This window comes from Rhinolophus ferrumequinum, chromosome 13 (assembly GCF_004115265.2).
Source record: "Rhinolophus ferrumequinum isolate MPI-CBG mRhiFer1 chromosome 13, mRhiFer1_v1.p, whole genome shotgun sequence".
NCBI classification, from domain to species: domain Eukaryota; kingdom Metazoa; phylum Chordata; class Mammalia; order Chiroptera; family Rhinolophidae; genus Rhinolophus; species Rhinolophus ferrumequinum.
In genome coordinates this window covers 18373785-18399420 of record NC_046296.1, presented here as the reverse complement: position 1 = coordinate 18399420, position 25636 = coordinate 18373785, and the positions used below count along the sequence as shown (strand labels likewise).

The following is a 25636-nucleotide window of genomic DNA, read 5'->3' as shown; positions in this document are numbered from 1 at the left end:
GGCTGTTTTCAGCGATCTAGTCCTTACGGCAGAATGTGGGCCACTCTGCCAGCAGGGAGCTAGCTCCACCTGAGGCCCCCCGTCCAGAAGTTTCACTTTGGCTGCTTTCTTAGTCCTAGAAGTCGCTGGGAGGTGTGGAGTCACTTCCTTTTCTTCCAAATTCATATTTCTTACCCCTGGCCTAGGCAGACACTGCTCCCAGGGTTTGTGGGCTTGAGTAAATGTGTTTCATGACCTAGTCTGTCCCCTCTATGTTCATAATCTTTTGGCCTAGTCTTTTGGTCCCAACCTTATCCAAGGTTGAGGGCTCTTGGAAGACCATCTTAAAGAAGCCACATCCTCTCAACTCCGTGACTTCTTAGAAGTCCATTGAGGAAGTGGCTAAAAGAGCACCCACCTGGTCTCAGTTCAACCACCAATAGTCTTCGGGGTCCCTTCCATTCTCCTGTTCAGTGCAAGTTTGGGTTGGCCCCTCAGACCAGCTGGAAATCAGTAGGGTCTAACCACCTCGTTTGTACTAGCCCAAGAGCTGACCCGTAGCTAGCTGTAATTAGTCATTGTGGAAGCTAGGGTTAATAATTTTATTAAGTCACCTTGAGCCATTGAAGCTTTTGCTGCTTTAAACTGGGAAATGGTTTTAGAAAAAGAAAAATCTGAGTTGGACCACTCCTGGGTAGGTGGACTCGAAAGTGGAATGAGGTGTAGGCAGATCCAGACGTGGGAATCTGGCATCCCACCTAACTTGGTCTTTTGGGCAAACTAATTTTTCTGAGCCTTAGCTGTTGTACCTGTAGGCTGAAGATAAGAACAGCTGGCTCAAGAGTTATGGGGATAAACGTTCATCTGCTTATTTGATGCTAGAGCCACACACAGTTTAAGCCTAAACACCTGTTCTGATTTTAAATATTTCAAGACCTAAATAATCAAATCGGTGGAGCAACTTCATTTTGTAAAACGGGGAAGCAGGCCATGATGGGCAAGTTGGTGTCCCCCGGGCCACAGCCCGATTGGCTGGCCAGAGCCCCCTTTAGAGGTGGCTAAGCCAGTTAGGGGTTGGACAGTGCCTGCTGCTCCTGTTGTTTGTGCCGGGGCGCCCTTAAATCCGGCCTCTCCTGGCTGCGAGTCAGAAATGGCATCCCAGGGCTTCCCCGCATGCAGACACACAGGGAGCTTGGCAGGGGCAGTAAGCTGCATGGCCTTCCTCCGGCAGTGTCTGTGGTCCAGAGATAGGTCTTCTCATGCTTCATTTAGCCCGCTGGTGCCCTTCAGGTCATCCGCCTCCTTCCTGCCGTAGTGCATGTTAGCTGCTGAGAGGCTCAGTACAGACTGACAAATGCACCATCTACCAGTTACCTCCCTGAGGCAGCTCTTCCAGTTTCACCATCTTTTATTGGATACAAAGCCGTAAATTCTCTGATGCCCACGTGAGTCCTTTTTCAAATACATACACTCAGGTACATTCAGCAAAGGGCATCTATGGGTGACATGGAGCAAAGTGCTGGGATGGTGATGCCTGGGTGGGGCAGAGAAGTGGGGCCAGGGAAGGCCCCCTGGGGGCTGGAGGTACAGGCACCACTTCAGAAACGAAACCAAAAAGTGCTCTCCACCCCTCTGCCTGATGTGCTTGGGGTGGGGAAAGCTAGCCTCTCACAGCTCAGGCCAGTCGCGGCCTGGCTGTGCGGGGAAGGCAGGGCCTGGGGTCAGCTGTGGAAGTCCCCACTGGCAGTGCCCATGGGAGCCAAACCTACTGGCACCAGCCACAAGGAAGGCCTAGGTCCCCTCAGGCCTCTGCACCTGAGTGCAGAACCCCTGCCAGGGCAGAGCTGAGGCTGGGGAGCCCACGCCCCCGAGGCCATGCCAGCGTTGGGCTCACGTGGGGAAGCCTGCCTGATTGTCAGGGCAGCCTTGGGACTGGCCAGGGTCCCAAGGGGTTAGGGAGGGAGTAGGAGCTGGTCGCCTTAGTCGGCCCTGGTATTCTGATCTTCACCCAATCCTACAACTTATCCTCAGGCAAGGGCTGCAGATGAACACACTTATCCAGGAATAAATACATACGTAACAGCAATATATACAGAAATGCAGGCCTGGGACAAGGCTGGGTGAGAAAGCATGGTCAGCAGGGCTAGAGACGTGCCCGGCCCCTGGGGAGGGAAGTTACACATCGGACGGACAGGCTGGGACTCATCCATCAGTTTGAGTTAACTTCTCTGGGCACTTTGGGCCCTGCAGCCACACACCGTCTTTCCTGTAACCACCCCCAAGTCCTCCAGGAATTGGGTCTTTGGCACCAATAGTCACCCTGGAAAGGTCTTCAGCTTAGCGCCTTAGAGGGACTGGGGCCTGGGCAGCTCCCCACATAGGGCCCAAAGGTCTAGAGACCAGGACCAGGGGGGCAGGCAGAACCCAAAGGCAAAGCATGGCGCCAACCCTTGGAGCAGCAGGCCTTGGGGAAAACTATTCTCATGGGACTAGGAAAACGAGCTGCCTTGGCTGTTCTGTGGTTTCTCCCGGCCAGTGAAAAGCCACGGTTCTGGGCAGCCCACTCCCTCCCGCTCAGGGTTCCAGACATACAGCATCCCCTTTGTTCCCTGCCGGTGCTGTGAGGCAGCCCGAATAAACATGACGAAGTACTCGAGCCACGTCCACTGGTGGGCCCAGGTGCTGGAGCTGGGCGGTATGGTACGGCGAGGTTAGGGACACCGAGGGGCTACCACCCATTGGACCTCTACACATGCCGGGGACCCCTGGAGCAGGTTTGCTCTCTGACATTGCTCTGCATCATTAGGTGTGAGACGGAGGCGGGCTCTCCTTTGGGTGAGTGAAGGATGAGGTGCTTCCTTGGGATGGCAGGGCCCTCTATCCCTTTCCCCATCCTCAGCCCTAGCTGATTGTTGCCAAAGAAGGGAACAAATGGAGCACCCCAGCCTATAAAAGCTACCACCCTCAGTAAACGGCCTCATCCCCATGAGAGGCAAAAATGTGCATGGAGTTGGTAGGGGTGGGAGCCTGCCAACCTGCCAGTTCCTGGGGCAGGCATGAAGGCCAGGCCGCACGTCCATCAGCCCCAGGGGCAGGTGTGACATGGGACGTGCTGTGACCCCATTGCGCTCCCCTTGGCGGAGGCTCGGACCTGTGTAATGTGTACTCCCACACATCCTCCCCGCACTCGGCTGGAAAATACAGGGTGGGGCACTTGCTGGGTTTCCTGGAAACAGCCAAACCTGTGAGAGGCAAACTTCCCCCCAGCAGGAGAGGGGGTCTTGTTCACTGCTGCCCACTGTGCTGGTGGTGCTCAGGGCTGTTGCACAAATGAATGAGTGCATGACGCTAATACTGGCACCAGTCATTTCAGCACCTTTCAGCACCAACTTTCACCCACTCTAGCTCACTGCCCACGCACCGATTTCCTTTCCCAGGGCTGATGCTGGGCATTCCGGTAGGCACCCGCCACAGGAAAAATTGCCCAGGGGACGGAGGCTTCCTAGGGCAGAAACAAGCCCCTCGGTAGGGCAGGCTCTGGCCATGCAGGGCATCCCTTTGTGCTTTGTCCAGAGACGGGGAGGGCAGCACCTCTGGTCCTGGGGTCAGGGAGGAGGGCTCTAGAGGATGCAGTCGGAAGGTAGGGCTGATGCACCAGGGCAGCCAGGTCTTGAGTGGACCCCCACTTCCTTTCCAGGCCAGAAAAGTTGTGCTTCTCCCTCCTGGGACTCCTGGGGACAGGGCTAGGGAGGGGGTCAGTGGAGCTGGCTGCTCTGGGGTGGGAATGCCGCACAGCCAAGGCTTTGTGCAGGATCAGACAGGGAGTTGCCAACATGACACCCTTGGTATTTGGGGGTCTGCAAAGGGCAGGGCCAGAACAAGCCATGGGAGGAAGTCAGCAACAATGAAAAGCCGCATGGCCGGGTGTGGAGCCGGGGAAGCTGCGTGCACTGCTGAGTCGGGCCGAGCTCTGGAGGACTCAGCGCAGGGTACCTGGGCTGGGTCTTGATGTGGTTGTGGCCGAAAGTTGGATTTCTGGAAAGGACTAAGAAACTAGATGAGCCCAGCCCGTCAGGACCAGCTGTCTAGTGGTTAGGGCTGAGAGCCAGTCCTGTGCAGGAGAGCAGGAAACCCGAAGATGGATCTAGATGAACATCTGAAAGAACTTTCCAAAGGAAGGTTGGCAGGACCTATGACCTCTGAGCCACTGGGAGTTCCGAGGAGGAATCTGGGGAGACCTGAGACTTTAGAGCCTTAGTGCTGGGACCTGGTCCTGTGGGCACCGTGCAAGGGTCAGTGAAAACCCCTACTTGCTTCTATAGCTTCCAAGCCAAGCAGCTCTGGGTGGGGCCCCAGGACTGCCCGCAGGCAGAACACCCGCAGGAGAGCCTTCAGCCTGGGGGGCCAGTGAAGACCCAGGAGGGGGACAAATCCAATGAGGGTGTTCTTCCTCATTCTTGGCCCCACGGGCCTACCTACCTACCCGGGCCACATCTTCAAGCAAGCTAGCCAGATGAGGAAGGAAGCCAAACCGCCCTCCTCCCCTCTCCCCCAGGTCCCTGCACAGAGGGCAGGCCAGTCCCTCCCTCCCACATAGCCCTGGGGACCCAACGGCCATCAGAGTCCTGCCCGAACACCTGGATGAGAAGGTCATTCCTTGAGGACAGGTACAACTTCTCACAGGTGACAGGGTTTCCCAGGGCAGGGGCCTTGCGCCACCAGAGGTTCGGGATTGCTGATAGGTATGGAAACATGCACATTTTAGCTTGGAATTGAGCTCTGGTGTGTTTGGATATGTGATGGCTGGGAGGACGGGCCTTGTCTTTTCTACAACAATAGACAGTTTTTTTCTCTTCCTGGCAATTTTCCCCTTTGGGAAGGATGGCCTCGGTGTCCTGGGAAGTTCTGGGTGAATGTTTTGCCCTTCCAAGCCCACTCTCACTACCTCCCTGTACCCCTACCCCCCATCTTGAACTGACCACATGCCCAGACCCCTAGGCCTGTCTGTGTTAATCTAGAGAAGGTGGACGCAGAGCCCAGGCGGGTTGTCTGAAGGGGGTGCCCCATAAAGGGTTGGGACAGGGCAGGACGGAGACAAGAGCCCTCCGTGCCAAGTCTGAGCTGCCTTACAGAGCGCCCTCTGGCCTGGAGTCCGGCAGAGGCCTCTGCCTGGGATGCTGGGTCCCAGGAAGGCGAGGCCTGCCCAAGCAGCCTGAGCAGCCAAGGAGCCACTGGGTGGTTATTGCAGATCCTTGGGGCAATGGTACCAGGTGCTGGTGGTAACTCAGCTGCTAGCTGGCTGTGCCCAGAAGGCTGCTCCAGCTGGGGGTGTGGTGGGGGCCGGGGGCAGCTGCTGTCCAAGCCCCTGCCCTGTTGAGGCAGTGCCCAGGGTCAAGCCTGTTGCTCCACTGTCCCAGGAGGAGGAAGACAGGAAACTGTCGACCCCTCCCTGGAAGCCAGGGATAACACGCGGCCTCTGAAAGTCTAGTCCAAATCAGGGTCCCTCTGGAGGTCCAAAGAGAGTGCCCTGGTGTGGGGCTGGCAGGGGCCCTGCCGCCCCCTCCCCGGGTTAGCAGCCGCCTTCCACCTTGACGTGCAGGATCTTAGAGAAGCCGGGCCTCCGTCGCAGGGCCTGCAGACCACACCGGGGTTAGTGCCCCTGAGGGCCAGACAGTTGGGGCCCTCCCATCTCACACTCAGCCCACCAGCCCCAGCCAAGGGGTGTCACGTGGGGTCTTGGGTAGCCTCAGAGCCAATTCCTCACCTGGAGTTTCGTCACCATGTCCTCAAACAGCTTCTGGGCCTCGGGACTACTGGGCTCTTTAAAATAATCGGCAATCCCAATCTGGACCACGATGGACTTGAGGTTGCGGCAAATGCCTAGGAAAAGGCGGGTAAGGTGGAGACGCGTGTTTGGCCTGGGCGGTGGGGCTGCCTCCTTTCCTCTCACTAATAAAATCAGAACCTACTGAGAGACGGTAAGCGTCAGGCGTAAAGAGGAGAGAAGACCCACACCACTCAGGGGCGCAGCAGGACAACAGGAGGAGGACGGTGAGGTCGCATAGCAGCGGCTGCGGTAGAGTCTGGAGGGTTAGTGGGCAACAGGCAAGTGTGCAGGGGCTCTGGGAGCTTCCCTGGCAGAGGGGATAGCTGTGCTAGGACCTGCGCACGGCAATGAATTAGAAGGACAGAGCAGCTGACACGAGGCTGATGGGTCTCGGCTGGAGCATGGCGAAGGGGAGCCAGGGAGCAAACAAAATGGGGGCATAGGCCGTAAGGGGCTGGAGGTTGCCATGCGCTCAGGGAAAGAAGAGAAGGTCCTGGAGGCTGAAGGCGAGGGAAGCAGAGGGCGCTGGAGATAATGAGGTCGAGGAACCTTCAGGGCTCAGGACACGGGCTTTGGCCAGGGGCCAAATGGTCCTGGATGGCGGTCTCACCTGATGGGCGTGAGCAGCCCAAGCTGGGCACCCACGTCCTCAGTGAAGGTGGAGGGAGAACTGGCAGTGGACTGGGCGGCTGGAGGGAGGCGGGGCCAGGACAAGCATGATTTGGAGTCTAGACCAGGAAGAGAGGAGTCCTCCCCCTGAGAACTGTCCTTGGAGGCTCACACATATTATCTCATTTAATCCTCCATTCATTCTAGAAAGCCAGCTTAGAAGATGGGAATATAGAACTCAAAGAAGTCTAGTAACTTGCCCGAAGTCACAGAGCTAATATGCAGTAGAGTCAGAATTGAGAGCCAGGTCAGTCCAGCTCCGGAACCTGTGCTCTTAACCCGTCCACTCTCCGGCCCCTGCCCTTGGCTGGAGGCTCACCTGGGGCAGACGGGCAGAGCCCAGGGCAATAGATACCTATCGAACTGAACTATTTGGACCAGCTGCTGGCAAGCCTTGAATGCCACACGGGTCTCAGAAGGCACTGGGAGCAAAGCCAGGGCTGGAGCCCCGGTCAGTGTGACCCTAGTGCTAGTGCTGGCTGAGCAAGAGTGACAGGAAGCTGGTTATGCTACTTGCTGACAAGGCCTGGTAAGAGGTGACACGTGTACCCCCACCCTGCCTTCCCCATCGCTCACTGTTGAAATGAAGCAGGGCCTTGGGGGTGACAGGGGTGGCCGTGAGCACCAGCATCTCCAGTCCTTTCAGGCCTTCTCGGCAGACCTCAGCCGCCACCTCCTGGGTGATCTCTGACACGTGGTCCAGCTCCAGGACCTGCAGCCGCATGCAGTTTCTCGCTAGGAAGAGGGAGGAAGAAGGGAGGTCCTGCTGAAAACTCCCCAGGTCACCCAGCGCCGCGATGTTCCTGCCACCACCCACACTGCAGCCCCAGGCCCTCTGGGATTTCGGTGTTGCACCCAGGCCTGCTTTCCACTAAGCCCCACCTCAGTCCCACGGAAAGACTCACCGAGTGATGCCAGGCCCTGTACCCCACAGCCGGCGCCCCCAACCCCCAGGGCCCGGAGGTGGGGCCAACAGCGACCGATCATCTGCAGGCAGCGGTTACTGAAGCGTGTGGGCTGCTGGCTGGAGAATGGGGGGAGGGGCAGGAAGGGCCATCAGGGAAGTCACTGGTTACTAGACACCCCAAGCCCACCCTTCCTGCAGGGTCGCCTCGGGCAAGAGCTCCACCAACCACCCAGCTGCTCAAGGCAGAAACCTGGGATCCTCCCTGACTCCTCCTCTCTCACCTCTGCCAAGACCTGCGGATTCTGATTCCCGAATAAGTCTTCAACCCACAGTTCAGACCACCAGCAATATTTATCTGGATTATAACTCGTCTCCCTGCCAATTCATCCTCCTAGCTGCTGACGGTGAGCCAGTCATTCCTACATTCTCTCACTCATTCATGGTTCTAAGTGTCTATTAGAGCCAAGCGTAACTGAGCAAGACCCTGGGGATATAGTAGTGACAATACTGACATGGTCCCTGCCCTCAAAGAGTGGACAGAGGGACGAAGGGAGGACAAAGAATGTTATCCACCCGATGTAATCAATCCAGTTCTTTAAGACATAAAATCTCCCAATTGCTTTCCAGCACTTTCTAGATAAAATGCAAAAATCTAAACCCCTTCAAGTTGTTGTCCTTTCAGTCTTAGTTGTGGAAGGTGCAGCTCAGCTCCACAACTAAGATTGAAAGGACAACTTGACTTGGAAAAAAAAGTCCTGGAAGTACACACTGTTCCCCAATAATGTCCTGTTCCCCTTCCCCAATAAAAAATCTAAGAAACCCCCACAAAACTAAATCCCTTAGGCCCGGCCTTCCCGACCTTGCCAGAACCTGCTTTTCCACACTCACTCAGCTCTGCCCAACACTCACTCCAAACTTGCCATTTCCCTAAACACTTCATCCCTCAACCCTTGCCCAGGCCACAGATGTCGCTCTAGTGTCTGCTGCGCGCTTGGTACCAGGGATGTGGAAACAGACATTTGCAGCCTCTACCTGAGAACCGTGAGTCTACTGGAGACTGGAGTACAGAGAAGTGGTTGCAGAACGGACTACAGCAGGGGTCGGGATAGATGCAGAAGGAATGCAGGCAGGGGAGCAGTGACAAATTGGACCAGGATGTTAGTGAAGGGACACTGGAGGATCTGGGAGGAGCTGACACTTGGAGAGAGGGCTTGCAGGGCGAGGTGCAGGGAGCAGAAAAGCCCAACACGTTTGAAGAGCCATGAGTGACCTCACACCCTTGATTCGCTAATAACCAGCTCTTTTGTACTTTGTAGGCTGACCAGCACTGTCTTTCATATGCCAAACCGACCTGTCTGCGTTTACTCAGTACTCACTGTGGGCCCTGCAGGCTTTATGGACACACTCATTAGAGCCAGCAACAGTCCTAATAAGGTCGACAGATCACGTCACCTTCACTTTGCAGGTGTTGAAAGTGAGGCATGACTGGGTTGCCCAGAATCACACTGCTAGTAAGCCAGGGCATGACCTCAGGTCTGATCTTAAGCCCTGCTCCTAATGCCTAAATACAGATTGATAGTGCAAACCTCTCTCCCCAACCAGTCCGTAGCCCCAGACCCTGCCCAACTCTGCCCCTTGCCCACCCCTGCCAGGGCTCACCAGGGATGAAGTGGTGCCACCTGGAGGGAGACAATCTCTCTGCAGCCAGCGCCCAGGGCCCAAATGACCTCGTGGCCCACCGGGTCCGTGGCGCTCCTGTTGAAAAGACAAAGCTGGGGCAACCCACCCTGGTGGCCCTCTGCTCCCTTCTCTGGGGCCACAGAGTCTTGAGTCCCGTTGCCTGCAGAGCAAGGCATGGGACTTGCTCTGGTGCGGTGGACCCACCTGTAGGTGACGGCCTGCAGGGCGCGGCAGTAGCAGCTGGCCAGCCAGAGCGAACGGTCAGTGAGGATGTTGGGACAGTGGGAAATGCGCAGGATCAGCAGGTTGCCCCCTGCAGCCTTCAGCAGGGACTCCAGCCCTGCTTCCAGGCAGCCCCTGGGGATGACCGAGAGGTCAGGGAGCTGCTTGTGGCCAATTCCCCCTCTGGGAAGCCTCCCCAGGGGCACCACCTACCCACCCAACCACCCACCGTGGCCTCACCGGGTGCTCCGGGCATACTCCTCCTTGCTCTCCTTCTTGCCCCGCTGCCGGGGTTTCAGGTTCTGCAGTGTCAGCGAGTGGGCCTGGGTGCACCACTGAGCCAGCATTGCCAGGAACTGCAGGGAGAGAGGGGTTACCTGGGCTCTGCTGGCTGGAGGTGGACCAGCTGTAGGACAGGAGGCCTCCTGAGAGCATTTCAGGGGGCCAAGCAGGAGCTGGGGTATTGTAAGGGTTGCAAAGACCACACCTGGAGGAGCCAGGCGCTGGGGATGGGAAGGTGAGCTCACAGCAGGGGTGAGTGGGAGGGCATGGGCAGCGGGCAGGGACAGGCACCTTGGAACAGACACGGGCGTTCTCGAGCAGCACCCGTGTCCAGACAGCGGGGTGGCGGGCCACGAAGCGCCAGTCCCGGCAGACCTCGGCGGCATGCAGCAGTGTGCGTGTGTCCAGGTAGGTGAAGATGCAGAACAGGGCGGCTCGCATCTTGAGGATCTCTGGGCTGATGACCTCGTTGGAGCGTGAGGGGCTGCCCCTCTCTGCTCGCCGACCCCGTGCACTGCCTCCCTCAGAGCGGGCTGCACAACACCAGGAAGTCAAGTGTCGAGGGTCAAAGGCCAGCATTAGGATGGGGAACTGAGGTAAGGTTCAGGAGGTAGGGGCACGAGAGACCCATGCCAGGGGACCAGCCTTGGGAGGAAGGACATGGGGCCTCTGCTTCCCCCTCCTGGGTATCACCCCCATTTCTAATTTTGCGAATTAGAAAAAGGTGGCCTTTCCTCAAGTGAAGTCTTAAGATCATATATTATCACATACTCCAAAGTCATCCCCTAGATAAGGCAACCGAGGCGAGTTTGGAGAAGGAAAGTGTTTGGAGGGCTAGGGGATGGATGGACATAGAGTGGGTCTCTGTGAGCAGAAGGCAGGCGAGAGCCTGCCCAGAGCAGTCACGGGCGCAGCCATATACCCCGACCCGACCCCTTTCACATTCTGACCCTGACCCATCCACACATGTGTATGGTCTTGTGCGTACACGTGATGGCGCTCTCCCCAGCGGCTCCAGGGGGTTCAGAGTCTGGAGTCAACAACATTCAGCTACTCTCCTGTAAATGTCAATGAGCCCACATATAAATGGAGCCCCTTAGATGTGGCATCCTGTGTAATACCTGACCTGAGTGCCCTGTGCTGCAGTCCTGTCGCACGAGTTCCTGCCCCGGACTTGCAGGGCACTGTGGGAGGGAATTTGTCATGGGGAGCCTGGGGCAAGGGAAAAGGAGGTGCAGGAGCCCAGGAGGGGTACTGCCTCAGCCCTTGTCCCCTGAGAGGGCCAGCACCATGGAAAAGCCTGGCCTCTCTGCCCACCCTCCCAGGACTCACCTGAGAGCCGGCAGCTGCTCAATGGCCCAGCCATAGCAGGCCCAGGGCGGGGGGTGTCCGAGGGGCCCTCAGCCTCTGACTCAGTGGTTCGGGAGCCCACATCCGAGACGTCACCTTCCTCCCCCTCTGTGCTGTGTCGGCGGGGTCGGCGCTGCCAGTTCTGGATCGCCTGGCGCCGCAGGCCTGAACTTCGAGGGGGCTGGGCTCGCTCTGAGCCACCGTTGGCAGCCTGGGCCCGTGTGCCCAAGCCCCCAGGGCCACTGTCCTCTGGGGCCCCTTCTTCTGGCCGTGGCAACTCCAGACTGTCACTGTCATAGCAGCCTGAGCTCTGGGATGCAGCTGGGACACGGCTAGAGGCCCTGGGGTGGGGTGGACCAGATAGTAAGGAGTGAGGAGGGTCAGCGAACAGGCCTACCCGAACTTCCCATACTACCCCTACCACCAGCAAAGGGACGTCCACCCACCGTACTTTTCAAGAGCCCCCTATGAGTGTGGGAAGGCAGACAGAGGTGACCCAAGGAGGATGGGGGAAGGAGGAGCCAAGCCCCCAGACAGGTCAGCCATCCAGTGGGCCAGTGGATCTTTCCAGGGTGAGGGTGGGCTGCGTGGGGCGGGCCAGGCCCAAGGCTTACCCTGTGCTGGGAGAGGAGCCATGCCGTGACACCGCGTATGTGCTAGGCATGGCCGGGCCTGCATGGTGTTCTCGCTGTGGGCCCCCAGAGCAGGAGGGAAAGGAATGGGGGTGGGGCAGAGGAGGCAAGAGGATGAGAAGGAGCAGGAAAAACAGGGTACAAGAAGGAGAGAAGAGAGGAGAGAGAAGAAGGAAAACAGTTGGGAAAGATGGACAAATAGACAGACAGACAGCCCATAGAGGCAGGCTCACCAGGCCACCTCTCCACAGCCACCCAGCACCCCAGACCCGGCTTATGGCTCCTGGGCTCTCAATTACAGGGGTGGGCAAAGATGGGCCCACGAATCACACCTCACGACAGCCGTGGGGCCTGCGCTTCTGCCTAATCAGAGGGGCCTCTCTGTGTCTAGACACCTACTTCAGTCCCCTCCCGGAGTCTGCTCATGGGGGAGAGACAAAGGAGGGGAAGCATGGAGCATTACAGGGGGGATGTCAGGCCACATGTGAGGGGAGTTTGTGGGGGCCCGGTGTGCGGGTGGAGGAGGGAAGGCAGGTAGGAACTCACCAATCTGCCTGGTCCCCGGGTCGCAGGCCCAGCACCACTTCCCCCAGCTCCGCGGCCCAGGCTGGCGCTTGGTGTGCTGCCACAGCTGCTGCTGATGACCTGGAGCTGCCGCTCCGCGCGATCAGCCCGCTCCAGGAGCTCCTCGATGAACTGCTGTAGCCGCAGCTTGGCGCTGGCCTCCCGTGCCGCCGTCTCCTTCAGGAACTGATCGATCTGCACCACCTCCCTGGGCCCGGAGCAGTCTCTTACCCAGTGCCTTGGCCTCGCTACCCGCCCACCCTCTGGAGGAGGCCCTGGCCAGTGGGGAGTGACATGGGCACCGTTACTCACGGTCTCTGCTGATGATGACACGGGTACATGCAGAACAGGCCCAGGTACGCTGCCCCACATGACAGCACATACAGAAATGCCAGCATACACTCCAAGGCAAACACTCACACCCCACCCATCCAGCTCCAAACACAAAACCAGACATCCTGCTCCCCACAGAAATACTCATAGGCATACTCAGTCACTCACAGCCATCTCCCTCCTCCAGAAACACAGGCACACAGTCACATAGCTACGTACGCACACATAGCCCAATACACAGCCCCACACTGAGGTACCTGAGGTACCTCTACTCATCTATGTCCACTCACAGGCACACACATTCTGAGACAGGCACAGTTGCACCAACACAAACACACATACACATTTTGAGAAGCGTTCTCAGATGGAGAAGCATACCTCCAGTTGCACCAACCTCCAGGAGTTGCACGTACACACAGCACACTTAAGAGTCACAAGAGTATTTACTCCCAAATACATTCAGTCGTTCATGCATCCACTCAACACTGAGCACCTTCTCAGCCAGGCACTGTCCTAGGTATTGGGGACAGAGCAGTGAACAAAGCAGGGGAAAAAGTCCTGCCCCCACGGAGCTTGTATCTCTGTGGGAACCGATAAACAACGTCTATATATTTCATAATTCTACATTTAAAGACCAGCGAAATAAGAAGAAGCCAGCAAAAAAGAATGAGGAGAAGCATAGAAAAGATAGAAGGAGATCCCGGGAGAGTATCCTGGAAGCCAAGTGAAGAAAGCACTTCCAGGATCAGTTGTGTCAAATGATGCTCATGCGCCAAGTGAGATGATGGCTTCAAGGCCTTGGTGACCTGAAGGTTGTTGGTGACATGGAGGACAGTGGTGGAGGTGGACACCTGATCAGAGAGAATGTGGGGAAAGAAATTGGAGACCAGGAAGATGGACTGGAGGGTGGTTCTGTAAGAGGGCGAGAAAGGGGGCAGTAGCTCAAGGGTGAGGTAGGGTTATGTCCAAAGGAAGAAAAGAGCTTATGTTTATATGCTTTTGGGAATGATACAGTAGACAGGGAAAACCTGATGAGTGCAAAGGGAGAGGGGAGAATTGAGCTATGACTTTAAGTGGGCAAAAGAAAAGAGGATCTGGTGCCATAATGCGAGCTGGGCTTGCCTGCCAGAAGAGAGAAGAGAAATGGTCTTTACAGGCAGGCGAACGGTCATACTGCCTTGGACTCACTGTCTTAAACACACTGTCAAGACACTCTTGGCCCCACATAACGCACTATTGTATGTTCTTGGCCACAGATCCCATGAGCCCTGGCCGCAGACACAGACACACTCATAGCCACACAGGGTGGTGGCAGGGGCACAGAGACACAGGGTCACCTACTCAGGTACATTCACAGGCACACCCATCCACAGGGCCCTGTGAGCCACTCACTGCTGCTTGCGGCTCAGCTCCTGTTCCTTGTGCACCAGGTCCTGCTTGAGCGAGGCCAGCAGCTCCACACTCACGTCCACCTGGCGGGAGAGCTCAGACGCACGCTCCTCCAGCTCCTCCTTCTCTCGCCCCAGCCGCGCGCTCTCCTGCCTCGCAGTCTCCAGCTCCGCCGCCTTGCGCTCCAGCTCGGCCTGCAGCCGGCCCACCTGGCCCGCGATCTTCTGCTCCACCTCCTCACTCAGCCGCTCCAGCCGCCGGTCCACCTCCAGCTTCTCCAGCGCACGGATCTTGAGGCGCGCCAGGCCCTCCTCGTAAGCCACATCGGCGGGCGAGGGGGATGCAGGTGAGGCGGACGCGGGCCCGGGGCAAGGCCCAGGGCCGGGGCCGGGGGGCGGCGTCGAGCAGGCCGAGGAGGCCACGGACTTGCGGGCGAACAGCTCCCCCAGCGGGATCTCGATCTCGCGCAGCGCGTAGCGCGCGGCGGCAGCGGGCACGAGGCCCGGCTCGGCCAGCTCCTCGCAGGGCAGGCTGGCGGGCACCAGGTCGCTGGGGAAGTGGGCGAGGGGCGCGTGGTGGTGGTGGTGGTGCAGCAGGTGGGGAGTGGCGGACGATGGCCCGGCCGCCTGCTCCTTGCCCTGGAAGGACGTGCTCTCGAAGACCTCGCGCCGGGCGCCGGGCACGGCCAGCAGGGCGGCGGGCTCCGGCGCCAGCGGGAAGCCTGAGGCGGCGGCGGCGGCGGCCGCAGCGGCGGCGCCGTCGCAGATGCTGTTGGTCTTGGAGAGAATGTAGAGCGTCTCATACGTGTGGCTGTACTCCAGGTGCGCGCGCAGGGACGACAGGCTCCGGAAGCGCTTGTGCTCCCCGCAGCGGGGGCAGCGGTAAGGCAGGTCCAGCGAGGCCATGGCCCCGCCGCCCCCGCGGCGCCCGGGCTCCACCGCGGCCGCCCCCGCCGGTCAGCCGGGTGCACTCATGGGGCGCTGTGGGCGAGCCCCCCTGCAGGATCAGGAAGGCTCAGGGTGCCTGCAGCCAGGGGCGAGGAGGCTAGAAGAGAAAGAGTAAGTCTTTGGAGAGGGTATCCCTGTTCCCCCTCCTCCCACCCCGTATTCCCCCACCCGTGAGGTAATTGACTTCCCCAGAAAACATGTGTCCAGAAGAGAGGGTTGAGGGGAGACCGATGGCCTGACCTCCCAGAGAAGGGCTGGCCTGCTGTGGTACCTGTGCGAGGGCCTGTCCATGAACAAGTGAGAAAGAATGAGAATTCTTTAAGAAAATAAAAGGGCATTAGTCTTATTTATAAAGGTTCCGACCTGGGCATAATCTAAGCGCCCATCATCAGTAGAATGAATAAACTGTGATATATTCATAAAGGAATATTACCCAGCAGGAAGAAAAGGAACCACTGGTACATGCAACAATATGGATGAATCCACTCAGTGCTATGTTACATGAAAGAAGCCAGTTTACAGTGCATACTGCAAGATTTCCATATACGTGGAGTCTAAGAACAGACTAAATTGAAGATGACCAAGTTAGAACAGAGGTTACCCCTGGTGGCTCTATGGACAGGGAAGGGGCAGGAGGGATGCTGAAAATGTTCTATACCTCGATATGGGTGGTGGTTATGCAGGTGTATACATATGTAAACAATCAAGCTGTGTACTTAAGATTAGTTAGTGTACTATATGTACTTCACTATATGTATATTACATCTCAAAAAAATTATATATATATATATATATCCTTAAAAGAAGATGCTTATTTCCATGTCATGCAAACCATAAGACAGCCTGGACTATTGGTACCATGTTGCAGTGACCAAGATGTCATCTCTCCGGATGAAACCTCTGTGTGTCTCACTGTTTGTTCCTGTCGCTGCTTCTGTACCATACCCATCCCAGCCACTCTAGGCACCTAGGTTCTTTTCTCAGACTTCTTTGCTAGATTGGTCTCTAGTAAGTCCCCCTGCCCTGCTCTTTGCTCCAAAGGCCACACTATTTGTCCTCCCTAGGCCCCTTCTGGCACAAGCCACCACCCTTTCCTGGAATCCGGCCCCTGGTCTTGGCCAATCCTGCTGCCCATTTCCCCTCATCTCTGGCTTCTGGTCAGCCTTCCCCTGCCTTGTGGGATCTCTACCCCATTTCTCACTGCAGTCCTCTTCCTAAACTGCTAGTCAGACAATTCAGTTGTCATCAAGGGTCTTCACCCACTTGGTCCCTTGGCTGATACTCCTGACCCCTCCGTCTGCATAGGCTATTGCCCCACTTGGGTTCTCTGACCTACTCCTCTGGCTGCCTTCCTAATCTTCCTGTCGCCTGATGGAAGATCTGCCTTCATGCTTCCTTTGCTCCTATCCTCTCCCCAGGAAGTCGGATTCACCAGCATAAGTTAACTCACCTTTAAGCTGTTGCGTTTCAGCTTTGCCTCTCTGTCCCAACCTGCTCTTGAGTTCCATTTGCTTTTGCATTTCCACATGGTAGTACGGGTGGATGTCTGTTCCGTTTGCTAGCTCAGGACCTAGTCCTCCTCCTGAAAACAGCATCCTACATTGACCCTGGGGAACCATTCTTCCTTCCCAACTTTCTCAGTCCACATGGTCTGGGTAGGGGTTGATGGTCCACCCCTGACTCCAGGGGTAAGAATGTGATACAGGCCTGGCCGATCAGAGTCCTGGCACAGAACACCCAAGTTGAGTCAATGAGTCTTTTCTCATTGAGTCAATGAGTCATTTCTCCAGGACTTCTCTGGAATTCCTGGGGGAAAGCATTCTCTGCGGGCTCAGGTTTCTAAGATGATGGGGAGGGCCAGAGGTGCGAGGGCCATCTTTGGGAGGAAGCACCTGGGAATGAAGCCAACACAAAGAACTGAGGTGGAGAAAGACAGAATCCTCACAGCCACTGTTTGAGATCGTGGTGTGTTCAATTCTGTGAGCCAATCAAGTCCCTTCTTTATTTAAGCCAGTTGGAGTTGGGTCTGTTACTTGCACCAGGAAAAAGTCCTAACCCAGAAATTAGAATCAGAAATGGAGTTTTTAAAAAGCAACAGACCATAAGAAGGAATCAGCTAACCTGAGGTGGGGAGTAAGATAGTACCGATTTCCCCACTCAGAAGTTTGTGAACCCTGCTGCACAGCAACAAAGCAGCTGAGTAACACGCTCCCACCACCTCTGGAACTCAGTTATGTTCCTACCAAGGCTGGAGCTTGAGGGGACTTGTAGAAAAATGTCACAATGTTGGGGTAAGACCTTTCCTAGGGCCTCAGTAAGGTCCAAGAAGAAACAGACACACTCTGGCTAAAAGGGACCCATCTGAAAGCAGAAAGGAAGAAAATGCTGCTTTGCTCAGAGAAGCTCTTTCTGCCTGAGGCCAGTAATCCAATATGGCTGAGAGTTAGATAATTAAGAGGCAGTTCTCTGCTTCTAGCTAAAGTCAGCTCAAGCAAAGACAGGGAGGCTGGAAACACAGAGGGAGACAAGCTTGGAGCCTGAGAGTCTATTGACTCCTCAGACCCTCCTGAACCCTTCCTGCTGTGCACCGCCAGCTTGACAGAGGCAACCATTGCTTCCATTATAAGCAGCCTCCCACTGGGAGGCAGCTTGAGTGGGCAGGGGCAAATGAACTCTGCCTCCCACCCTAGAGTAGGGTTTGAATTGCCCAGTGGCAGAAGCCTAGCTAGAGGCCACAGAACTGTGGGCTCCTGGGATGTGCAGAGCACCAAGGCCTGTTGCTAAGAGACAACCCCCCCTCCTTCCCCAACACCATCACCAGGGACTCCATTCAAGAATTATAACTTCCAGTGAGGTCTCTAGTTTGGTTAATAGCTCTGGGGATGACTGAATGCAAATTGACTGAAAGCTTCCTAATGATTAAGGGAATTGTATTGCCAGAAAAAAAAAAAAAGCAAACCTGGAAAACAAAGGCCCTAAAGTTCCCCACCCACCAAGCCTGCACCAATGGGAGGGGACTCCTCAATGGTCCTCAGGACACAGAGCACAAAGGACTAGGGCAGCTCTGAAACAGCAGAACCAGAGCAGCCAATGGGGAGCAGGGAACCTCGTCCTCACCAGCTGGCCTAGCAGGTGAACCATGCTACGGACCTGGGACCACTGAGGGTTGGTTGCATGCAAATACCCCAAGCTGTGTGGTTTCCTTTTATACATTGGAGTTTTAATCCATCTAGAAATTTTTGGTATGTGTGGTAAGACAAGGAATAAAAAAACAACAACCAATTTTTTGTTACAGACATTTTCATACATATTCAAAAATAGAATACGATGATGAATTCTATGTAACCTGTCTTCCAGTTTCAACTGTGATCAACTTATAGCCAATTTTATTTCATCTGTATATTGCTACCTTGCTTCACACTTCTCCCACCCCCACCAATGGCTAATTTTTAGCAAATCCTAGATATCAGATTATTCCACCCCAAAATACCTTAGTCTGTGTAAGACAGGGACTTAAATTTCTTTTTTAAAAAAACTAATATTTTTAAATTGTTCTAACATTACCTTCCTCTAGCTATATTAAAACCCCAAAAGTAGCCTTGGGAGGTAAATCCAAAGTATGGTTTTCTGAAAAGACCAACAAAATAAACAGCTCTCTGATAAATTCAAAGAGAAAAAAAGAAAGAGAAAACAAATACATAACACTATCATGAAAAAAGGGATATAACCCACAGAGGTTGTTTTTCAAATTACTGAACTGCTACCAGGTACAACTCTTGGCCCCAAATTTTGAAAATCTGGATGAACTGAATGCTTTTCTAGGAAAATATAAATTATCAAAATTGACTCAAGAAGAAATAGAAAACTTGAATAGACTAATAACTATAGATACAACTGAAGATGTTGGCAAAGTGACCAGGGATATTATAAATAGAATTCAGTACACACACACACACACACACACACACACACACACACACGACTGTTCAGGAACAGGGTTATTCTCTAATGTGTGGCAGCCTGGTGTCAGGGCACATGTGTGTGCCTGTTCATCCCAGCTAGTGCTGGTTGGGGCACATTTCAGGGCTTCCTCCCCTCCCCATGTACCCTTTGCTTGCATAGTACCCTGCTTAAGCAGGGGACAGGGAAAGATTGGGAGTGCAAGCCTGTGTGTGCGCAAGGTAGAGGTAGGAAGGGGCTTGTAGGTCCAGGTGGCTCTTCACCTGAGGCCAGCCCCAGAGTTTCCCTCCATTTGCTGGAGCTGAGGGATGACTATGAATGATTCTTAGGAATGTTTTTGCCTAAATGGCCACACCTCCTTAGCATGAGTATGAAGCTTTGCCTGAATGCAGGCAAGAAAGTGATGGAGGCAGGGGAAGGAGGGAGAGGAAGTAAAAGAAAAACTTAATTAGGTACAGTTTAGAGAATGGACTACAGGAAGAAGGTTGTTGGAACACTGGAAGTAGAAATTGTTAGCCAATGTAGCAGGAGTGCAAATGAGGACATGGATGGATATGGGAATAATGAAGGAAGAGAGTGGAGAAGGCTTGGTGACAGAATGACTGTGAAAGGTACAAAAAGGAGGAGTCAAGGATCAGGCTCAGGTTTGGGTTTGGAGCATCTAGGTAGATGGCGATGTGGTTCAGTAAAGAGGGAAGAGGAGGGCAGGTTTTGGGGAGAGAGAATGAGTTTGGCTGTAGATTCCATGAGTTTGAGGTTCCAGTGGGCCTTGGAAGTCGAGATATTCAGTATATAGTTTGCAATATGGAGCCAAAAAAAATTTTGGCAATTTGATCGTAAAAACAAAAGTGATGAGCAGGACCAGGGAAAGGTACAGAGAGAGGAAAGCAAGGGGCAAAGATATACCCTCAGAGAGGCAGAGGAGGGAGAAGAATCAAGAAGTTCCTAAGAACCAGCAGCAGAAATGGGAATTCTGGTGGGAAACATTAGGGAGGGGAAGATGTCAAGGAAGGAGCAGGCAATAGTTTATATAACAGTGGAAATAACAGGAGGAAATAACAGGACGAGTCAGAGCAGAGGTGGAACAAAAAGGTCCACTGGTGACTTTAGAGATGGTTGCTGTGATGAGCCTGGCTAATGTGGGTTGAGAAGAGACTGGGGTAAGGATGTGAGTAGAGACAGTGAATGGACGCAAATTCATCTGTGAAGAGGAGGAGGCAGCATGGGAGAATCCAGAAGCAGTAGTTAAAATGAGAGACACACGAAGATATTTAAGTGCTTCTTAGAAATAACCTAATTCTAACTTACACCATCACTTCCACTAGCCCTAGGCACAGATAACTCAATGCCTTAGACCTGAAATTTATAGCGATTCTTTTTTTCTTTTCTTTTTAAGTGCTTCTTAGAAGCAACGAATAGGGAGGGAGAGGATGAAATGGATATTTCAATGTAGGTGGCTCAGTGTAATATAGTAATAGTGAATTCACTATACCAAAATACTCACCAGGAGACCTGCTTTCTCATGTTTCTCATCTTGACCAATATCTTCATTATCCACTCTGCACCCTGCATGCAGCCCCCAAGGCATTGCTGAATTCTCAAAGCCCCCCTCAGATCTCATCAGTTGCTGATTTTTGTCAATACTGTCTTCTAAATATTTGACTCTCTGTCTTGCTTTTCCTATAGCCACTGCTCCAGATCTACTATCTTCTTCTATCTGGACCATTGATACAGTTTCTAACTGGCATCTCTGACTCCACCAGCTTTGAATCCTTTGCCAGGTTAGGAAATTTTTCAGTCATTATTTCTTCAAATAGGTTCTCAATCTTACTTTCTCTCTTCTCCTTCTGGTACCCCTATGATGAGAATGTTGTTACACTTGATGTTGTCCCAGAGGTCTCTTAAATTATCCTCATTTTTTTGGATTCTTTTTTCTTTTAGCTGTTCTGATTGGGTATTTTATGTTACCTTGTCTTCCAAATTGCTGATTCGATCCTCTGTTCTATCTAGTCTGCTGGTGATTCCTTCTAGTGCATTCTTCATTTCAGTTATTGTATTCTTCACCTCTGACTGGTTCTTTTTTATGGTTTCTATGAGGGTGTCCTTTTTTCTGCTTGCTGTCTCTTTGTTGAAGTTCTTACTAAGTTCCTTGAGCATCCTTATAACCATTATTTTGAACTCTGTCTCTGGTAAGTTGCTTGTCTCCATTTCGTTTAGTTCTTTTTCTGGAGTTTTCGCCTGTTCTTTCATTTGGGACACATTTCTTTGTTTCCTCATTTTGGCTGCCTTTATGTGTTTCTTTCTGTGTATTAGGTAGATCTGCTATATCTCCCAGTCTTGGCCAGGTAGGTGTCCTATGGGGCCCAGTTGCACAGTCTCCTTGGTCACCTGAGGCAGGTGCTCCAGGAGTGTCCCTTGTGTGGGTTGTGTGTTCCCTCCTGTTATAGTAGAGCCTTGGTTGCTATTGCCATGTCAGTGAGGGATGTTGACCTTCAGGCTGACTGGCTGTGGGGTTTGGCCACATCTACAGCTTACAGGCTGCTGTGTGGGAGGCTTACCCCACTGAGTGGGATTCAACCCAGGGGGCTCTGGTGCCTGTTGAGACTGCTCTTTGTGTGTGCTGCTTGTGGGACTAACTGGGTGGTGATTTAACTGGGCTGTGGTTTGAACCAACCTTCAAGTATGTTGGTTCTGGGGCCTTTTGGGAGGGGCTCCAGTGCAGGGCTAGGTCAGCTACTGCCTGTGCTGGCTGGGGGCTACCGGGCAGGAACTACAAAGTGATCCACAGTTGTTTGCTGCCTGTGCTAACCCTGGAGGCATGTGGGAGAGGGCACGCTGCAAACTGAAAACAGCTGCCACCAGTATTGTGTCTGGGGTAGCTCTGCAAAAAGCCAGGACACCCCAAGGCCTGCTGCTACATGCTGGCTCCCTTAAGCTTCAGCCACTAATAACACCTCATGCAGAATTTGAATTGGGTGAGGCAGGGTCTCAGGGAGTCACCACAGTGGGAAGAATTGTGGTCACCAGGTTAATGTAAATTAAGGTTTGGTGTCAGTGCTGAGCCTGGAGCGACTCAGCAAAAGTCTTAGAGCAGTCACCACCCACCTGTGGCCTGCCGAACTCTGATAGTTTTCCAAGAAAGAATGCAATGCAGGCAGGCAAGGCTGGCTGCTCCAGGAGAAAGTGTCTCTGGCAGTGTGAGAGTTGGGTGGGGCGGGGTCCCAGTGAGCCAGCAGGATGGAGCCCCAGAGTTCACCAGACCAATCAGATTCTGATTTGGCTAGAGAGGGCAGGCTCAACACAGGAAAGATGGCACCTGACTGCCAGCTGCACAAAAGGTGGAAAATGCTGACTGTCCTCTAGTTCTCCCCACAAAGCCACACACCTCAGTCTGCTTCCCTGTATATCTCCGAGGCCCCGAGATACTGTCCCTCTGCTAGAGCCCAAAGTGAGTGCGTGCGATTGAGTGAGTCTGTGTGCGGGCTGTTAAGAGGACCTCTGGGTTTCCCACAGCCTTCTGGCCCACCCGAACCGTCAAAATCCCCACCGGTTTTCACAGCCAGATGTTGTGGGGCTCCTCTTCTCGGCACCAGTAGTCCGGGCTGGAGAGCCTGGTGTGGGGGGATGGGGTCTCTCGCTCCTCCAGGGGGAACCAAGGCGGCCGAGGTATCCCTCCTGATTCTCAACTGCCACATGCAGGTGTGGGGCCTGTTCCCCATATATGCCCCTCCTACCAGTCTCGACGTAGCTTCTTCTTTATATTTTTAGTTATAGGACTTCTGTTTGGCTAGACTTCAGATGGTTCTCCAAGTTGATTGTTCTATAATTTAGTTGTAATCTTAATGTGTTCACATAAGAATGCAAGCACAGTGTTCACCTACTCCATCATCTTGGGTCTCTTGACATTAGTATATTCTTAGAGGAATCACACTGAATAACAGATGAATTGATTGCTTTATGTAACCAACGTGATTTCCATGGAACCGGGTGAATTTGGTTACAATTAAATCAATCCAAGAATCACTTTGAATAACAAGTCCTTCCTGGCTCTGCTCATTGACCACTGGGAGGTAAGGACTTGCTGTGTCTTCATGACACCATTGTTCTAGCAGACTTCCAAGGCTTAGGACTTGTCTGCTTCATTCTATTATATCCACCCATCAAAAAGATGTCAAACAAAAGGCCTGTACCAGGCAATGGGGACACAAACGTGAATAAGACAGTCATGCTTTCATGGTGCTTGCAGTCTGATAAAACAGTGAACATTTACCTACTAATGATTCTGGTCAGACATTACACTTCTTATTTAATTCTCACCACAGTGCTGCCAAGTAAGTGGTATCCTCTCCACTTTAGGATGAGGAGGTTGAGGCTCAGAGTGGCCAAATCACTTTCCCAAGGCCAATAAGAGACTGTAACACTGTTGCTTTGGTAGCCCCCAGGGAGCCATGCCTCCCAGTATTCTTGCTCTTATGTGGTCCCCTGCCACATTGACTCAATGCTTGGCCACATGATTTGCTTGGCCAATAAGATATTACCAAGCCTGAAGCAGGCAGAGATTTGATAAGCAGTTGTACCTTAGGGCTTATCCTCTTAGCATCCTTCTTCTTGGGATCCAGCTGCCATGTAAAATCTTGGGCTACACAACTGCATGATTAGATAGATGCCATGTATAAAGAGACCCTAAAGGATGAAAGGCCATCTTGGTGTTCCTTTCCAGTCCGTCTCTCAATGAAGCTGAGAGGTGCCAAGTCAGCCCACAGCCACAATCACACCAACCCACAGATCATGAGATGTAATAAATCACTACTGTTTTAAGCCCCTATATTCTGGGGAGGTTTGTTACACACCAGTGAATAGCTGAAACAATGACAAGCTAATTTCAAAGCCAGTACTACTTGACTTTGAAATTCACCCTCATAGTGTCCCAACACTATGTTCCTTCTTGTTGGGAGTGGAATGTCACATCAATACTAGAATATTTACAGGTTGGCCCATAGTAGCAATCAATAAATATTTGTTGAATGAATAAATAAAGGGTGTGGTATGCTACCAGAGAGGTAGGAAAGTCCAGGGAATTCAAAGGCAGAATGGCAATAACCTTTCAATAACCCTGGCCACCTTCCTGCTACAAATATTCCAAACACAAAAACAAGCTAGGCATCCCTAAATCTAGGAACAAGTGTGTGGGTATCAACAAATTCCCCTTCTCTGTCCCTTTCTCTGTTAAATGAAGATCAGACAAAACTGAGAAGTTAGCAGAGCTTGGTTTTTACGGTCGGCCCCCTTACCCCCAAATCCCCACCATGCCCCTGGCATCTCCTCTCCCTCCCACTGGCTGTCTGGGCCCAACAGCACTTTCTCCCTCGTTTCATATAAAATCTACATGCAGGCTAAAGGAGCAGAGAAGGTAGAAATTACAGAAATGGGGGAGAAAGGTTTGAATGTTAATGGTGTCTTCATAGACCAAAGAAATGAAGCTCTAAGCTCAGTGCTTTCAGGAGACATCTGCCAGCAGGTGGGAGAGGTATTCTAAGGAAGGGGAGGTGCAGGAGGTGTCCCTGTGGATGGGGAATAAAGGAAGTCCCCCTGATTCTCTAAATCCCTCTGAATCCCCCAAGAAGGCGGGGCACTGGCTCTCCACACCTGAGGCTGTGGTCCTGCCATGTGTACTTCCCAGAGTAGTCACTCCAGCTTGGTGAAGACCCACAGGAGTCACTGCGTTCAGTCGTCTGCTTCCTGGCAGTCCTGACACTGCCCTTTCTGTTCTAAGCTCCCTCTCATCTCCGGCTCCTGCGAATGCACACACCTCCCAAGGTCACACACACATGGCTCCAGCACCTGGATCCCACACCCAGAAAACCATCTGGGCCCCTCGCTGCAGACTCAACCTAAGGAGAGAGCAGGCCCTACTCCTACTCACAGGCAGACTATGTAAAGAGCTCACGGGCAGCGTGTCACACACTCACATGCAAAGCAATGCAGTGGGGCACACGCATCCAGATCACTGTGGGAACAGTCACTGACAGCGGCACCGGGGATATGAGGAGACAGAAACATGCGGGCACACACATGCACACCTCCAGAGCATCACACGTGGACACCAGCACGCACACAGACACCCAAACCCACCCACCCTCAGACACCCGCACAGGTGCCTAGCCAGGCCTCAAGACCAAGCCCCTCCCCCACCTTTCAGAAGCAGGTGGGGGGGGCTGGGGTTCGAGGGTGCTCCTCCTCCTCCCTGCCTCTGGTCCCTATTCTCCAAGGTCCACAGCCCCAGAGGCCTGGAGCCCGCCCCGCCCCGCCCCCCAACCTGGCTCGGGGAGCGACTGGCGAGACGGGGAGGGGGATGGGAAGCCTGGTCTCAAATTGTTCTGATTTTAATTCCTTAAATTAACCCTTTCTTTGCCTCTGGCCTGGCCTGGTCTGGCAGCCTCCGGGCCTCCAGAGGGTTGTAGCAGCGGCGGCGGAGGAGGAGACAGCGGCTGGGGTCCTCCCTGCCTCCTCTCTCCAGGAGCGGTCCCGCAGCGCGCCCGTGACTCGCCCTTACCTCCTCCACCCCGCGGCGAGGCCAGGCCCGGCGGCCCTCGGCTGGGGTGCAGAGGCAGCCCCCGCGTGCCTGGTCCAGATGCAGGGCCGCCTCGGGGCCTCGGATCTCGTTCCCCTCTGCAGCCTCGGGTGGCCGCGGCGGCTTGCGCCCCCGCCTCCCTCTCGGGGCGGGGGCGGCCAAGCCTCCCAGTCAGTCGCAGCGGGAGGGGCCCACAAACCGGGTGGGGGAAGGATGGAGGAGGAGGAGGAAGGAGGGGGCGCGCGGCCCGAGGAAGGGAAGGGAAGAGGGAGGGAGGCAGTGAGGAGGTGGGGCGGAGCCGGCCCCTCCTCCGGGGCGGGCTCT

The 25636-nt window shown here is 54.1% G+C and overlaps 1 protein-coding gene across 2 annotated transcripts; it reads right to left on the bottom strand.

Annotated features, from left to right (window-relative positions):
- Positions 1–30: 30 nt before the first annotated feature.
- Positions 31–25576, bottom strand: FBXO41 (F-box protein 41). Of its 2 annotated transcripts, XM_033125568.1 has the most exons (14): positions 25295–25576; positions 24388–24534; positions 13838–14878; positions 12095–12320; positions 11531–11604; positions 10899–11257; positions 9858–10099; positions 9525–9640; positions 9267–9419; positions 9042–9137; positions 7381–7499; positions 7052–7210; positions 5744–5859; positions 31–5611 (listed from the first exon to the last, which is right to left on the bottom strand). In XM_033125568.1, exons 3-14 carry the CDS (start codon positions 14737–14739, stop codon positions 5549–5551), a joined length of 2625 nt encoding a protein of 874 aa, XP_032981459.1. In that variant the 5' UTR covers positions 14740–14878; positions 24388–24534; positions 25295–25576; the 3' UTR covers positions 31–5548. The 2 variants fall into 2 exon arrangements, with proteins under 2 accessions (XP_032981459.1, XP_032981458.1); XM_033125567.1 differs by lacking the exon at positions 24388–24534.
- Between the last annotated feature and the right edge of the window lie 60 nt (positions 25577–25636).